Source organism: Eretmochelys imbricata, chromosome 9 (assembly GCF_965152235.1).
Source record: "Eretmochelys imbricata isolate rEreImb1 chromosome 9, rEreImb1.hap1, whole genome shotgun sequence".
Taxonomy (NCBI): Eukaryota; Metazoa; Chordata; order Testudines; family Cheloniidae; genus Eretmochelys; species Eretmochelys imbricata.
Genome location: NC_135580.1, coordinates 254164 through 271459, shown reverse-complemented (window position 1 = coordinate 271459; position 17296 = coordinate 254164). Strand labels below are relative to the sequence as shown.

Sequence of the window (17296 nt, the reverse complement as noted above, 5' to 3'; positions counted from 1 at the left end):
AGACACTTAAACCCATTAATTGTAAAGATGTTTTGTGTCTATGACTTCTCATGTTCAAGATGGTGATTTAACACCAAATGAATTTTAGTTTAAGTTATGGTTATGTATCTTTCTCCTATTATAAAAAGAGACTATAATTTTATTGAATTATTATTAATAATTTTATTAATTATGCCTAAAGGCTCTAATTAGATTGAGACCCCATTGTGCATATAGGAGACAGCCCCAAAGAGCTTTCATTCTAAATAGACAGGACACACAGTGTGAGGGGGGGAAGGTACATTGAAGGAAGAGATTTGCACAGGATCTCACAGTACATCAGTAACTAGCTGGGAATAGAACCCAGCCGTCCTAAATTGCAGTCCAATGGTCTTTCCACTACACAATGCTGCTTCCTTAATGTTTAATTCCCCCTCCCCAGTATTTTGAACTGTATTACTTTGAACATGGACAGCTTTGAACAATTACAGGAATAACTGCTGTTTATAGGATTTTGTTCATTTTATTGCAGAACTACTTCTGCATCTGAATTAGGGTTGGAGAACTATTCAAATCTGTACATCATCCATACCATTTAAAAAAAGCTACTGACCACTTCTAAGGATCATCAGAATAGTTTAGGAAACCATTTGTCTATCATTATTGTTGTATGCAGTGTTGTTGTAGCCATGTTGATTCCAGGATACTAAAGAGACAAGGTGTAACAGAAGTTGGTTCAATAAGATATTACCTCACCCACCTTGTATTTCTGATATCATTATGGTTAGCATATTGGTTGATTAGACTAATAGAAAGCTATTTCCTACTTTGGCTAACAAGGTCAATATGCTATAGAAAAAGCCTAGATCATTGAATTTTCTCTTGTAAAATATTCCATGCTGCCTGTTCATAGATTTTGAAATGATTTTTCTCCTGTCTATAGTTACACTAAATATCTTGGTTATTCATGACTGTATTTTTGTAAAGATGAATGTTATGAAAAAATTCTGTAGAATTGTAATGAGATCACTAACATAGTGTTTAATGTGGTTGTTGAAGAAACATTGTGTTATAGGGGAAAAAAAGAAAAGCTTATGATTTCTACATTGAGGAAGAGCTCTTTATTATTCTTATATTTCCCAGGGCAAATTTGATTTCCATTGTGATGAGGGAGGAGAGAAGTAAAAAAAAAAAAAAAAAAAATTCAGCTCAGTGACTGTGCCAGCATATCATAGCTCTCCCACTGTAGACTTGCCTTAATCTTAAGTCACGTGGTGTTTTAGGCAAGGTGGACTTGTGTTGCTGTGGAACGTTTCTTTTTATCAGAAAGGTTTTAGAAGTGATCTGCAGATACTGAAGTGCAAACTAGTCAACTGAAAGAAAAATTGCCTTGTTATGACTGGACATTTTATGCTGATAACATGTAAGTACAGCACTTCAGAAGATGTTGATAATGAAGAGGATCCTATTATTTTACTGTCTCTATTTGTAGGTAAAATCAAATGCATTTAGCACAGTTATATTAACACACAGTGCTGCTTAAGAACACAATCCGTTTATAGTAGGATTAGCATTGTGCATAATTATGTAAATGGAGTCTGGTTCTAATAAGAATTACAAGTGGATCAAGAATTTGTAGCAAAATTCCTAGATAGTTTTTTTTCTTGTCTTTTACATTATTATTTTCCCTCTTGAACGTCACTTTAGGAAATTTGTTTTATATATTGCTCACTTCTACTGCTGAATGCGTTATATGATTTGGAACACAATAACTCCACATAATACCTATCCAATGCTATTTTCATTTAAAAACTACCATTTATTTAAGAAGTGACTTCATGTTACTAAGACAGACCTTTTATTAGGTTTAAAAGATAATCTTTTGTTCAATAGTCTTTTAAACACAATAATAATATAATGTGAGGTTTTCTTTTGGTTATGGGGTAAAGTTTATGTGGATTAATTAAACTTTTTTTGTTAATGCAAAAAGTGATTTTTGTATTTAACATGGTTAATTGTTTTCTTTTGTTTTAAATAAAAACAGTTGTCTTTACAGCAAAATTCCACATACATTATAGTGAATTACTGTGCATTGAAACCACCCATGTAATCTGTATGTAAGCTGAATATTTAGATGTATTTGGTTTTTTTTCTGAATTCTGGAATCCAAATTCTGTTAAATTGATGACATCACAATTAGTCAGAAAAGCATAAATATTTTTCTTATTGAAAGAATTTTTCATTATTTCTTTTTATATTTCAAAGAATGCCTATTAATGCAAATGTGTGTAACATATCATTTTCATAGCACAAAACTACTAGTAATTAAAATAGCATTTTAGTTATTTTATTTAAAGAGGTTTACTTATATTTTAAAATTTGATAAAAATAAATCTCTCAACATCTTACCAAATAACTTAATTGCTGATATTTAGGGAAATAAATGGTTCTTTGATTTTTTTCCCCACGTTACAGAGTACAGTCGTTTTGAAGCTAAGATACATGACTTACGGGAGCAGATGATGAACAGTAGCATTAGCTCAGGATCAGGATCTCTGCGGACCAGCCAGAAGAGGTCCCTATATGTCAGGTAAGCATTTTCCTCCCCAAATTTCACACACATGCCTTTAAGCTTAAATACTTTTGTTTCTGAATTCAAGTGTGCATTCTAGTGTTCCATTTATTCATTAAATTGCACAAAATGCAGATGTACAAGGGCTTCAGTGAAAATTGATTTGCAGAAAATGAAATATACCTGCAAAAAAAAAGTAACCATATGAATCAAGCAAATTTGTTGTACTTTGCAAAACTATGGTAGTTTTCACCTTCTCAGCTGCCTATTGCGGGGGCGGGGGGGGCGGGGGGAGTATAATTTCACTATTTACCTTACATATTGAGAATATTTTGAAAATACTGTTTTCCTTATGATGTTATGTGAATACAAACTCATTCAGAATCACTTTTTGTGTAACATAGTTCCTTCAGCCTGATTCAATTATATCTTAAGTTTATATTTAGAAATCTTAATTCTCCATTAGTGGTTTCACAGTTGGTTGTATCATAATCATTTCCATAGCAATCAGGAGAAGAAGCCAATGCACTGAAGGTAGTAAGCTATTTTACAAGCACTAATATCTTCAGTAAATTTGTACACATGGAACAGGAAGCACAAAAAATGCAAAAAGAAAATAGAACCATGAAAAGAGTTTCAAATTATTAGGAAATGTGTGGGTTTTTTGCTGAAATGCAGATTCTTAATATGCAACTGTGAACTGTCATAGCAGCTTACCATACACAGTGACATTCAAATTATAGACTTTGGTTACAAAAGCATGTGCTAAAAACAAATCAGACTTTATTTGACCTGTTCATTTTGTAAAGGGTGATATATCAATATTAGACTAGTACAGCAAATTTCTGGTTGCCCAGGGTAATTTTACTTAAAACAGGTGAATAAAATATAGCCAGTTTTTCATTATTATCAATAACGGTTATGAAGGATAGGCAAGTACATTTTGTGTTTGTACTAGCAAAATTTCATGACTCTTTTGCAAGGCTGAACTACTACAACATTAGATAAGTAAGGCTAACTGACAAAACATTAGTGTTATTCTAACTGCTGCTTTTTTGTTTTCTGGTATTGTATCTACCCATTGCCCAGCCGTTCCTTCTGTCTAGTTCATCCTTCCCAATTCTTCACTAAATTGTTCTCTCTTTATCCAATCAGACTTTTTTGAGAAAATAGTTCTTTTAGAGCAGTGGTTCTTAACCAGGCGTACGTGTACTCCTGGGGGTACGCAGCGGTCTTCCAGAGGGTACATCAACTCATCTAGATAGTTTCCTAGTTTTACAAGAGGCTACATAAAAAGCACTAGCAAAGTCTGTACAAACCAAAAATTCATACAATGATTTGTTTATGCTGTTCTGTATACTATACACTGAAATGTAAGTACAATATTTATATTCCAATTCATTTATTTTATAGTTGTATGGTAAAAGTGAGGAAGTAAGCAATTTTTCTGTAGTAGTGTGCTGTGACACTTTTGTATTTTATGTCTGATTTTGTAAGCAAATACTTTTTAACTGAGGTAAAACTTGGGGGGTGCACAAGACAAAACAGACTCCTGGAAGGGGTACAGTAATCTGGAAAGGCTGAGAGCCACTGTTTTAGAGGGTATGTTAAATTTGTTTATGAAATTCAGGCTTTAAATGTAAAATTGGATGGAGCTACATAAAGTACTAAGACTAGTAAGCAGAGCTGAGTTAACAGACAAGGTAGGGTTTGGGATGAAGAATGAGGTTTTCTAAATCTTTGATTCCAGAACAGCTGTGTCCCTAAATTGTCTCAGAAAAGGTACCTTAATAAAAGAAAATCTTACACAAGTCCAAATTCACTACGACCAATTGTTTTGACAATTGACTTGGATTTATAAGTTCAGAATAATAAAGAAATATGTAACTGAAAATTCCAAGATGTCTTTTACTTCCACCATGTTTGAGAAAATAAATCCTCTTTCTCAGGCTTTGGAGCAGCATGAGAGCCCGTTCACAGCAATAGTGCCATTTATGCTCTGTTACTCTTTGATGGGGCAAAAATCTCTGATGACTCCATGCAGTCTTGGGTCTATCAACCCTTCCAGATCTCATATCTCTGCTTCATCAGTGCTGCTGATGAAGTCTTTGCAGAGTACATCTCCGTGGTACCCAGGAAATGAGGACCTTCTGCAAGGACTCCTACCACCCTTCTTTCCTTTCCCACTGTCTTGCAGCAGAGCGACACTGTTTGTTTCCCATGTCTTCAAAACCCCTCTCTATTTATAGGTTGCTAGATATTATGGCCAATGGGGACCGCTACGATCATATAGTCTGACCTGCATAGCACAGGCCATATAGGACTTTCCTAAATTAATTACTGTTTGAACTAAAGGATGTATTTTGAAAAACATCCAGTTTTGAAAATAGTTAATTGATCCTCTCTCAAAAATCTGCAAGTTATTTCTAGTCTGAATATGTCTAGGTTCAACTTCCAGACATTGGATCCTATTATACCTTTGTCAGATAGACTGAAGAACCCCTCATTATAAAATTTCTTTTCCCCATGTAGATACTTATACATCTGTTCAAGTCTGATCAAGTCACCCTCAACCTTATCTTCATTAAACTAAACAGATTGAGGTCCTCTCGTCTTTCACAGCAAGGCATGTTTTCCAATACTTTAATCATTCTCATGGCTCTCCAATTTATCAACATCAATTCTGAATTGTGGACACCGGAACTGAATACATTATTCCAGTAGCAGTCACACCAATGCCAAATACAGCGGTAATATAACCTCTCCCTACTTCTACTTCAGATTCCCCTGTTTATACATCCAAGGATCACCTTTATACCAGTATAACTGCATCCACACTAGAATCTGTACTAATACAACTACGAAATATTTCAGAGTAGCAGCCATGTTAGACTGTATCCACAAAAAGAAAAGGAGTACTTGTGGCACCTTAGAGACTAACCAATTTATTTGAGAATAAGCTTTCGTGAGCTACAGCTCACTTCATGGGATGCATTCAGTGGAAAATACAGTAGGGGGATTTTATATACACAGAGAATATGAAACAATGGGTGTTACCATACACACTGTAACAAGAGTGATCAGGTAAGGTGAGCTATTACCAGCAGGAGAGAAAAAAACCTTTCGTAGTGATAATCAAGGTGGGCCATTTCCAGCAGTTAACAAGAACAGTAGGGGAGGAAATAAACATGGGGAAATAGTTTTACTTTGTGTAATGACCCATCCACTCCCAGTCTTTATTCAAGCCTAAGTTAATGATGTCCAGTTTGGAGATTAATTCCAATTCAGCAGTCTCTCGTTGGAGTCTGTTTTTGAAGTTTTTTTGTTGTCCATCTTCTTTGGAGCCCCCCTTCAGGTATTTGAAGGCTGCTATCAAATCCCCCCTCACTCTTCTTTTCTGCTGACTAAATTACCCTAGTTCCCTCAGCCTTTCCTTGTAAGTCATGTGCCCCGCCCCCTAATCATTTCCATTGTTTTTTTGTTGTAATATTGCGACTTTTACGTCTGTAATCGAGTGACCAAAGAGTTTGAAGTGTTCTCCACTGTATTCATCTTCCACTTTGCAAATTCGAGTAGCGAATTACACGGCACTCTTAGCAAAATATGACCACTAAAATTATTCTAAAGTAATGCAATTTATTGATAATGTGTCAGAAGACAAAACAACAACAATTCAAAGCGGTGGTGTCTGAGGGCCAATTGATCTCCCACACAGCACTTCAGGCCGCCCTCGATGCTGCGGATGCAGCCACCAGATCCATGGCCGTAACCATGAGGCATGTCACATGACGTACTTCTTCCTCCTTTCCCAAGGAGATACAGAGAACTGTCGAAGATCTTCCCTTCGATGGGGACAAGCTCTTCACCTCTGTGACCAATGAGGTCCTCCATTCCATGAAATAATCACATGCTACACTCAGATATTTGGGCATCCAGCCACCTGCCACAAAAAAAGAGGCAGTACAGATATCAGCCATACCAACAGCCACTCTACCATGCTATTGTGCAAAATCAACATTTCAGACAATATGATACGCAGCAACAACAATGCCATAGACCCAGAACCCAACAACATCACCCTCCACAATCAACGGCGACCCACCCTCCTACCTCAAACAAACAAATTTGAAGTCTTGGTCGAGGGTATAGAAAACCTCCCACCCTTTTCAGCGTTGATTTGAACCATCCATTTCTTTGAACACCGTCTGCACCCATTCCTTGCCAAGTGGGAAGCCATCACTATGGAAAGGTGTGTCCTGGAAATTATCAGATCGGGTTATGCCATCCCCTTGCTCTCCGTACGCCCCACCCACCCTCCTACCCAGTCCCTCTTCAGGGACCCCTCTCGTGAACAGTTGCTCATTCAAGAGGTACAACACCTCATACAACTAGGAGTGATAGAGCGGGTGCCAGCCCAAAACAGGGGGAAAGGGTTTTACTCGCAGTACTTCTTGACAGAAAAGAAAAACAGTGGATGGCGCCCTATCCTCAACCTTCAACGTCTAAACAACTTAGTCAAGAAACAGAAATTCCGGATAGTTACTCTATCAACGATAATTCCGACACTGGAGCAGGGAGATGGGTTTTCAACCCTCAACCTCCAAGACTTATACTGTGACAGATTTTCGTTACCAATCTGCCTGGGACGTCAGGTGATCAGGCTGATGCCGCAGGATCGTTTGGGGAGGAGGTACGGAACACATCAAGTGTCTTAAGTTTTAAAGCTTTATTGATAAAATAATAAAATAACAGCAGAGCATGCTGGGAACGCTCCCACGTCACTCAGGGGGGAAAAAGTGTTAGTGCCCCAAGCCCTAACCCACTTTCATACTCACACACACATTACTCAAGACTGGCCAGGCCTGGGTTTAACGTCAGAAGAAGAGTGGGGGAAGGGTGGATGGGAGTGGTGTTCTGTGCCCAGGTCGTCCGAGGATCCGCTGTTGATCTCCGAATTGCTCCAGCTCTCAGGAGGGTTTTAAGTCCTGGGCTCCTTGGGGTGCGGGAGGGGGGCATTCCACTCAGGGACCTCTGCTTCTGGTGCCTTTTGTGCCAGTCCAAACGGCCTGCTGTGGCCTCCTCGGTTTCCTGAAACATCCTGGCTCCGGAGACTTTGTTTTCCCTTCTGTTGTCCTTTGCTGTTGCCATCTCATTTGCTCTCACTGTTCTCGCTGCTATCTCTGCAGCTCTGCTCAACTTGGTTCTCCTCTTCTCACGGCTGGGCAGCTGCTGATTTCTCGTCAAGCCCATGACCTTGGGCTGGGGCCAGCATCTTATCTTCACACAGAGCTAGCTGAAGTGTTGAGTTAACCCATTCTCTGCTCTTCTTCTTCCCCCCTCTCCCCCCCCCCCCCCCAGCCTCTCGTATTCTGCAAAGGAAACTTCCACTCTTCACTCACACACCTGTGACCCTCCCCAAAATGTTTTGAGATGCTTGCAACAGTGTTAGCCACATACAATGCTGATCTTCCCCGGAGACTCCCTGAGGCCATTGGGGTGTGACAATATTTCCCTGTCACTATCCACTCTTCCCATCAACGTTTTCTCAGATTTGCCATGGGAATGGAACACTATTAATACAGGGTCCTCCCCTTTGGCCTTTCCACTGCCCCACGTGTCTTCTCAAAAGTGCTAGCAGTCGTAATAGCACATCTCCAAAAGAAAGGGGTCCTCATTTTTCCTTATCTGGACTATTGTCTCAAGTCCCCCACTCGCTTGGAGGCAATCTGAGCAACTTCTGCAACTGTGCACTGCTTCCACACCCTGGGTCTGCAATAAACAGAAACAAAACTAGCTTACAACCTACCCAACAAATCGACTTCATCGGGGCACACCTCGATTTCACCGCGGGTCTTGCCTCTCTTCCCTAGGACAGATTCCACACAACGGGTACCCTAATTACCCAGATACGTGCCTACCTGCGGGTTACAGTCTGAGATTCCCTGCAGCTGTTAGGGCACATGGCTGCTTCCATGTTCATGGTCCCAAATGCCTGCCTGTGTATGCGATGCCTTCAGGGGTGGTTAGCTACAGTATACAAACTAAATATCCACATATTAAACAAATTGCTAACTATGCCTCCAAAAGTCAAGGACTCGCTCCTCTGGTGAACCTCTCCTATCAACATCTGTGCCAGGATTCCATGCTGACAAGAACCCACTTCACTGACCATCACTACAGATGCATCCCTCACAGGATGGGGAGTGCACATGAGGCACCTCACCACTCAGGGCCTCTGGTCCTCTACGGAAACCAAGCTTCATATAAATCTACTAGAGCTCAGAGCCGTATGCAATGCCTGCCTCCATTTTCTTCCCATTATCCAAAACTACAGAATTTGGATCATGACAGACAACATCGCATGCATGTTTTATGTGAACAGACAGGAGGGAGCCTGGTCCCACTCCCTCTGCAAAGAGGCAGTAAAACTATGGAATTGGTGCCTTCAACACAATACCCATATCTCCGCCTCATACCTGCCCAGTTCTCAGAACACCACTGCAGATGAGCTCAGTCGAACCCCCCCATACAGCACGAGTGGGAACTTTACGACGCCATTCTATCCACCATTTTCCAGACCTGGGGTTATCCCCAACTAGATCTATTTGCCATGGCAATAAACAAAAAAATAAACAAAAAATGCCCAACATTCTGCTCCAGAACCAGCCTGGGGAAATACTCTTGAGGAGACGCCTTCATGCTCCCATGGACCGACACTCTCATGTATGTGTTTCCACCAATATCTCTGTTGAACAGAGTAATACAGAAGAAAAGAACAGACAGATCCAACATCATTCTGATAGCCCCATCGTGGCCCAGACAACCATGGTATCCCTTCCTCATGCGGATGTTGGTCAAGCCACCGATTCCTCTTCCCCCCTCCCCCAGCAACCTCCTATCACAACACAGGGGCCAACTATTTCACCCCAACGTTCAGCGACACCACCTGAGTGCCTGACTAATCAATGGTTCTCTAATGAGGAGTTAGCATGTTCTGAACAAGTCTGGTCAGTCCTACTACACAGCAGGACACACACCATGCGCACTACTTACCTACATAAATGGAACAGGTTCACATCTGGGTGTATGGCCAAACAGACCTCCCCAGTTTCCGCCCCGCTCCCACTGATACTGGATTACCTGCTAGACCTTAAAACATCAGGTCTCTCTGCGAGTTCCCTCAAGGTCCATCTCGCAGCAATCACCATATTTCAGCATAAGCTCGACAACACTACGGTCTTTGCCCATCCAGTAACCAAAAGGTTCTTGAAGGGTATCCAAACATTATATCCAGATGTAAATCCACCGGCTGCGCCCTGGGACCTCCACCTAGTCCTCAAAGCCCTGGTGGATAAACCCTTTGAGCCAATGGCTACCTGCTCCCTTCTCCACCTATCCATGAAGATTCCTGATAGCAATCACGTCTGCCAGATGAGTAGGAGAAATGGGAGCACTCATGGCGGAACCTCCGTATACCATGTTCTTCTATGATACGGTCATACTTCTGACATATGCAAGGCAGCTACCTGGGCATCGAAACTTACCTTCGCCAGTCATTATGCTGTCATGCACACTGCAGCGTCTGACACCAAGATGGGTAGAGCTGTCTTGTCAGCAGCCTTCTTATCTGATCTTATCTGATCTGAAGTCCCAACCATCATAAGAGATGCTGCTTTTGAGTCACCTGAAGTGGAGCACCCACAGGTACATCTCTCTCGAAGAAGAAGAAGAGGAGGAGGTTACTCACCCTATGCGGTAACTGAAGTTCTTCGAGATGAGTGTCCCTGTGGTTGCTCCACTACCTGCTCTCCTCGGTTGTAGAGAAGGAGCGGAGGAGCCCGGGCCATGCACGCGCTATTCAAACATTGACAGCTTGTGAGGCAGGCACAACGCGTGCACGGCCTGTAGGGGTGCTGCTGTAGAAATCTCCAGTCGAAGGCACTGGGATGCACCCTGACCTGAAGTGGTGCACCCACAGGGACACTCATCAGCAGTGTGCCCTTGTTGCCAAGAAGGCCAATGGCATTTTGGGGTGTATAAGTAGGAGCACAGCCAGCAGATCAAGGGACGTGATCGTTCCCCTCTATTCGGCATTGGTGAAGCCTCATCTGGAGTACTGTGTCCAGTTTTGGGCCCCACACTACAAGAAGGATGTGGAAAAATTGGAAAACGTCCAGCGAAGGGCAACAAAAATAATTAGGGGGCTGGAACACATGAGTTATGAGAAGAGGCTGAGGGAACTGGGATTGTTTAGTCTGTGGAAGAGAAGAATGAGGGGGGATATGATAGCTGCTTTCAACTACCTGAAAGGGGGTTCCAAAGAGGATGGATCTAGACTGTTCTCAGTGGTAGCAGATGACAGAACGAGGAGTAATGGTCTCAAGTTGCAGTGGGAGAGGTTTAGGTTGGATATTAGGAAAAAACTTTTTCACTAGGAGGGTGGTGAAGCACTGGAATGGGTTACCTAGGGAGGTGGTGGAATCTGCTTCCTTAGAGGTTTTTAAGGTCAGGCATGACAAAGCCCTGGCTGGGATGATTTAGTTGGGGATTGGTCCTGCTTTGAGCAGATGACCTCCTGAGGTCCCTTCCAACCCTGATATTCTGTGATTCATCTTGAAGAACGTCAGTTACTGCGCAGAGTGAGTAACCTCCTCTTCCCAAAGAAGTACACAACTTTTTACCACAGTCACATTAGCTTGCATTATATTACCTATCCATCAGCCTTTGGAAAAGGAAAGCCTGATCATCATTAAAAAATGCAGGTTTATCTACAGCAGTGGTTTACAACCTGTGGGTCACGAACCCATGGGTCCACCAACTATGTCTAAGACTTCCAAAAGGGTCTGCAACTGCATTCAAAAATTTTTAGGCGTTCACAAATGGAAAAAGTTTGAAAACCACTGGTCTGAAGCATACTTGAATGAGAGCAGACAATAGTTACATTTCAGAGTGGTAGGAAAGGTTGCAACTTTGAAATAGTAATGAGAAATACTAGCTAAATCTGGTGGGGAAGGAATCCTGGCACTAACAGGTGGGGAGGTATGCATGGAAGGGCCCTACAATTCCTTCCCAGGTATAGTTGCATGCCCCCACATAGCTGGGTCTAACCATGTAGTCCCTAAGGATAAGTTGGATTCTTATTTAATGAGAGAAGGCACATAGTCACTTTCTCCCAGCTAATGCAGGACTCAGAAAATAGGCTCCCACTGATTGTTCCGGTCAGCAAATATAGTCTAAAAGAAGCAATCCTTAAGGAGAGGAAACCTGCAATACTGAAAAGGAATGGAACTAGGTAAATGAAATGGGTATTTAAGAAAATCGACACCATCCACTTGCAGCTTTCCAATATACACTTTACAATTGAAAACTTTACTAAAAATTTGGATAAATTATGCTTGCTCTTGTAAAGAGACTCTTAGTCCTTAGTCTGAAATAGCCCAAACTTTCTGCAAAAGCCAGTTCTTTTATAGGGATTTTGGGGAAAGTTTGATGTATGTTCTCACATGCAAAGAATGGGTAGAAAGAAGCTTTCTCTTTGTTCTTATTTACTGGTTGGCTGACTTTATCTGTCCCTGTTTGATTGTTTACTGTCTCTTGACATTTTACTCCTCTTTAATCCTGTTATCTTCTTGGGAAGTGACCATATGGAGTAATGCCCAGCTCAGGGCTGGTAGAGAGCATAATTGTGTAATAAAGCTAAAGCTTAGAAGTAAAAAGAAGTGCTGGTAGAAATTATGGCTAACACTAACAGGAACTTTTACACACTAAGTAGTTTTTCATCATGCATTAAAATAGTCATGTCAAAATACAAGTAAAATAAATCTGTCATAATGGAATAGGGGAAATTTAATTTTAAGGCAGTGAAACAGTAAAAGATCAACATGTGTGCAGTGTTCTTCTCTAACAACAAAGTTATGCAAAGTAGAGTTTGAGGAATGAATGTGTAGGTTTAGAATTACATAATCTATTATTTTCAAAAGTTATTTGTGCAGTCACTGAGCTATTTCAGAATTAAGAATCGGACTTGTTCAACTGTTGCAAATATTTATAGCGTCTTTTGGCAAAAGAATTTGCTTTAATTTGAGATGTCTTGAGTTTAATTCCTCAGTGTAGCTTTGGATATATAAGTGAAAGATCTTGTTCTAAAACTGCCTGCATTTCAAGAAAACTTTAAGGCTGAAAACTCATTTGAAGCTTAAAGCCTCAGTTTAATATTAAATATTAGAAACATGGACATGAAATATAATAGCACAGTAAATATTTACAAATATATAAACCATAACAATATGTGCACATTTTTCTTTATAGCTGATAGCGCTGAGTTATATATCTTTTCCAGTAAAGAAAATGTGTACAGTCAACATGGTTATTCTGTTGGATAAAGATAAATTGATCTCTAAATGAAAAATGGATGGTTCCTAGGTGCAAGTGATCACAATCTAATTTCATTTTCTGCAAGCAAACAGAATGTAGTCCTGACCAGTAATATCTACATTTGGTGCTTAAGTCCAAATTTCCACAGGTGAAATCAATTATGAGCAAAATTCAATGAGAGGAAATATTTAAACATAAAAATGTGAATGATAATTAGAAATTAAAAATGTTTTATTAAATACCCAAAAGCTCCACAGTTCTTAAGTCCTGTGGTTAAAAAATAAATCCTGATTGAGATGGGATGTCAGGGCAGCAACAATAAATTTTAAAAAAATTATATATATAACACATGGGAAAATGAGGATGCTGATAGCAGTGAGTACAAATCAGCAGTTAGAAATGCTTACAGATAATAAGGGAAGCTAAAGATATCAGTGAAAAATCAGTGGCCAGTAGGATTAACGACAATAAGAAGGAATTATTTACATAGATTGGGAACAAACAAAATCCTAGCAGTGGTATAAGTCTGATACTAGACTCAATCCTGATGCAAAAAATGCAGAATTATTCAACAAATATTTCTTTTCTGAGCTCAGAAGAAGGAGGATGTGTTCATATCTTTTAGTGATAAGGAAATGCTTTCTATTCTGTCAGTCATTAAGGACGATATTAAACTTAGATTGTAAGCTCTTTGAGGCAGGGGATTGTCTTTTTTATTCTATATTTGTACACTACATGGCACAGGGGTTTCCTGGTCCATGATTGGGCTCTTATGCACTATGGTAATACAAACAATAAATAATAATAAAGTAACTGTTACAGTTAAACATTTTTAAATCCGTAAGACTAGATAACTTATGCTGATAATTATTAAGAAAATTGGCTGAGGAGCTCTCTGAACAATTGAGGTTGATTTTTTTTTACAAATCTTAGAATAATCACAAAGTTCTGGAAGATTGAATAAAAGCCAGTGTTGTGCCAGTATTTAACAGGGAAAGTGGGATGATCCAAGAAACTTTTAGTCTGGTTACAGAGTAACAGCCGTGTTAGTCTGTATTCGCAAAAAGAAAAGGAGTATTTGTGGCACCTTAGAGACTAACCAATTTATTTGAGCATGAGCTTTCGTGAGCTACAGCTCACTTCATCAGATGCATACCGTGGAAACTGCAGCAGACTTTATATATACACAGAGAATATGAAACAATACCTCCTCCCACCCCACTGTCCTGCTGGTAATAGCTTATCTAAAGTAATCGTCACAAGTACTCCTTTTCTTTTAGTCTGGTTAGCCTGCCTTCGGTCCTGGGCAAAATCGTGGAAAGACTAGTATGGCGTGCTGTCAGTACAGAATTAAAAGATAGTAATATTAATACAACATTGATGAATACCAATGGCAATCAACATGGGTTTATGGAAAGCACGCTCTTTAGGGACATAATATACTTATACTTCTGTAAGGCATTTGACTTTGTCCTCCATGACATTCTTTTATTTATATATATATATATCTACGTATAAAAATATATAAAACAATGAGCATGCACTACAATGATTTTGTATTATATTAAATAGATTTTAAATTTGTTAACTGATTACTCTCCATTTATAATTAGTTTATGAGATCAGTCATCCAGTGATGATGTTTGTTGTGGGGTCCTAGAGGTATTTGTTCTTGCCCCAATGATATTTAATATTTTTATCAGTGATCTGGAAGAAAATATAAAATCAGTGCTGGTAAAATCTGTAGATAATACAAACATGGGTAGAGAGGTAAATATTGATGGGGGCCAAGTCATTATACAGACCAACCTGAATCAATTAGTAAGGGGCTTATTTGAACAACATGCATTTTAACAAAGCCAAATGTAAGTCCAGGAGCAAAGAATGTAGGTCACACTTATGGGAATGTACCCTTGTAAACAGTGACTGTGAAAAGGACTTGGGTCACAGCAGATAACCAATTGAACATGCAATGTGGTAACTATGACCCCTTTGATGTAGCAGAAAAAGGCATTATGTGATCCAGTGGTTGGAAGCTGAAGCTGAAAAATTCAGACTAGAAATAAGATATAATGGACCTTCTCATCAACTTACAGGGATGCTTCCCAAGGGGTACCCAGGATTATGAAGCACCCTACTAGCATCTGCCCTTAGTGTGAGGAAGCCTTCTCTGTGCCTGCTAGGGTTCAGCTCTCCATCTGCACCAGCGACTGGCAACACGAGCATTCCCCTCTAGGCGACACAGGCCCTGCTGTCTCGCTACAAGTTAGCAGCAGGCACACTCCAACCCCCGAGCTGTCTGAGCATCAACCTGGAGTGTCCAGTCCCTGATCCACTGGACACTCTCAGATTCGCTGCTTCCAAAGAGACAGTATACCCCAGCTTACCTGTTCCACCTCAGATAACTGCTCTGCTTAACACAGAGCACTTTGGTTTGCTTAATACAGGTTTATTTAACGAAGCATAGAGATTCAGGTAATTGCAGGTAGAGGTATTGGAAACAAATGGTTATCTATAAAATAAAAGGCTGTCTCTGACCCTTTTATTCATGGGACAGCCACACTGTTAGCTTGCCTCCTGGGTGAAGGATAAAATCTTGTCCCCTGTCCACTTTTTTTATGCAGTTACAGGCTATTGTCTCTTAACCCAGGAGATCCCCTCTTCCAAGACTTATCTTGGAGTTCCTTTGTCTTTGTAAACCATCCAGTTAGTAAACATAGCCTGTCTCCATGGATGTCGATGTTTCAGTACACTGACTGAGTTAGCCATGAGGCTTGCCTTGACTCAGGTGACAAGCTTTACCTCAACAGGGTTGGAACCTAATATTTTACATCTCTCTTAAACTATTTCCCATAGAAACATCTTGCAATAATTATGACAACCTGTGGGCTACTGGCTCTTGGTAGAGATCTCATATGCCACCCTTTTGTGAACTGCTATGAGGATATCAGACCCTAGTGATCTATGCAAAACCCTATGCACCCCTGAGCCTTTGCCTGTTATCACCTAGAAGTCCCTGGGTCACACTTACGTAGAGATGTTATGGATTCTCCATCACTTGAAGTCTTTAAATCAGGATTGGATATTTTATTAAAAGATATGCTATAGCTCAAAAAAAAGTTATGAACTTACTTTAAAAATCACTGAGTGAGATTTTTTTGCCCAGTGTAATGAAGGAACTTAGACTGGTTGATCATAATCCCTTCTAGCCTTAAAATGCATGAATTTATGTGAAGTGCCACCAGAGAGGTAATAAGACTCCCCCAGATAGACCATGAGCCAAAATTGCCAACCCCATGCATTCAAAAATCGTGAGTCAGGCTTCAGAAAATTGAGAGATTAGCTTTAAAAATAATGAGATTTAAGACAAATATTGTGGTATTCTAATTTGGTTTTTGGTGTTTGAGCCTTTAGGTTGTACTCAGGTCATATTTTCAACCTTTTCCTCCACAGTCACAAGTTCTAGGAAATTACTTTTCTTTGTAGCGAAAGCTAAAGTTTTTCACTTACTCACTTGACTCCAGGGTTGTGGCTTTAAATAAAACACCAACCATAATGAGACTTGTGATTAAGCTGTTCTTTCCATATCTTTCTTAATTGACTTCTTTGAGAGCAACTACTATGACTCAGTATAGGGCGAGCCAAGCATTCTGCATTCAGTAAAAAATGACAATAATTCAGTAGTCCTATGTTTTAAAGATACTCAAAACCAAAAAAGTAATTTAAAATGGATTCTTCTGAGTGATTTGTTTATTGGAAAATATAGGTTTCTTCAGGCTCGTCTGTTTTGTTCCTGCCAGTCCTCTATACTTAATGATTTTTTTCTGAATTTAGAGCTCTCTTTGACTACGACAAGACTAAAGACAGTGGCCTTCCCAGTCAGGGACTGAACTTCAGATTTGGCGACATCCTCCATGTCATCAATGCCTCTGATGATGAGTGGTGGCAGGCACGGCAGGTGACACCAGATGGAGAAAGTGATGAAACTGGAGTGATTCCGAGCAAACGGAGGTATATTTCATGGTATTTGTTTAGTCTGAGTTCTTGCCATTGAAATAGTGGTTCTATTCATGCACAAATTAAGTAATGTGTCTTCTCAATTTAATTGTCCCTCATCTGCTCCTCCAAAGTGTTTTTGTGAGAAACTGGAAGAGTATGCCAGTCAGCACTACACTAGATTATTACATATTAGTAAGAGGCATTTGCAGCCTCTGGGTTAGAGCACATGGCTGAAGACAGGAGACCTGGGTTCCATTCCCAACTCTCACTTTGTGAATGTCACTTAACCTCTTGTGCCTCTGTTAAAAGTGGGTTTAATCATTTTTCATTTCCCTTAACTGCTTTGACATCTACAAATTAAGAAGTAGAAAG

General features: G+C 40.0%; 1 protein-coding gene across 17 annotated transcripts in view; it reads left to right on the top strand.

The window, feature by feature from the left end:
* DLG1 (discs large MAGUK scaffold protein 1) overlaps nt 1–17296 on the top strand; it is a 451639-nt gene that overhangs the window by 354964 nt on the left and 79379 nt on the right. For all 17 annotated transcript variants that reach the window (XM_077826706.1, XM_077826707.1, XM_077826705.1 and 14 more), the window contains 2 exons: nt 2455–2569; nt 16760–16936. In XM_077826706.1, the coding sequence (XP_077682832.1) occupies nt 2455–2569; nt 16760–16936 (292 nt within the window). The remainder of the gene's footprint in view (nt 1–2454; nt 2570–16759; nt 16937–17296) is intronic.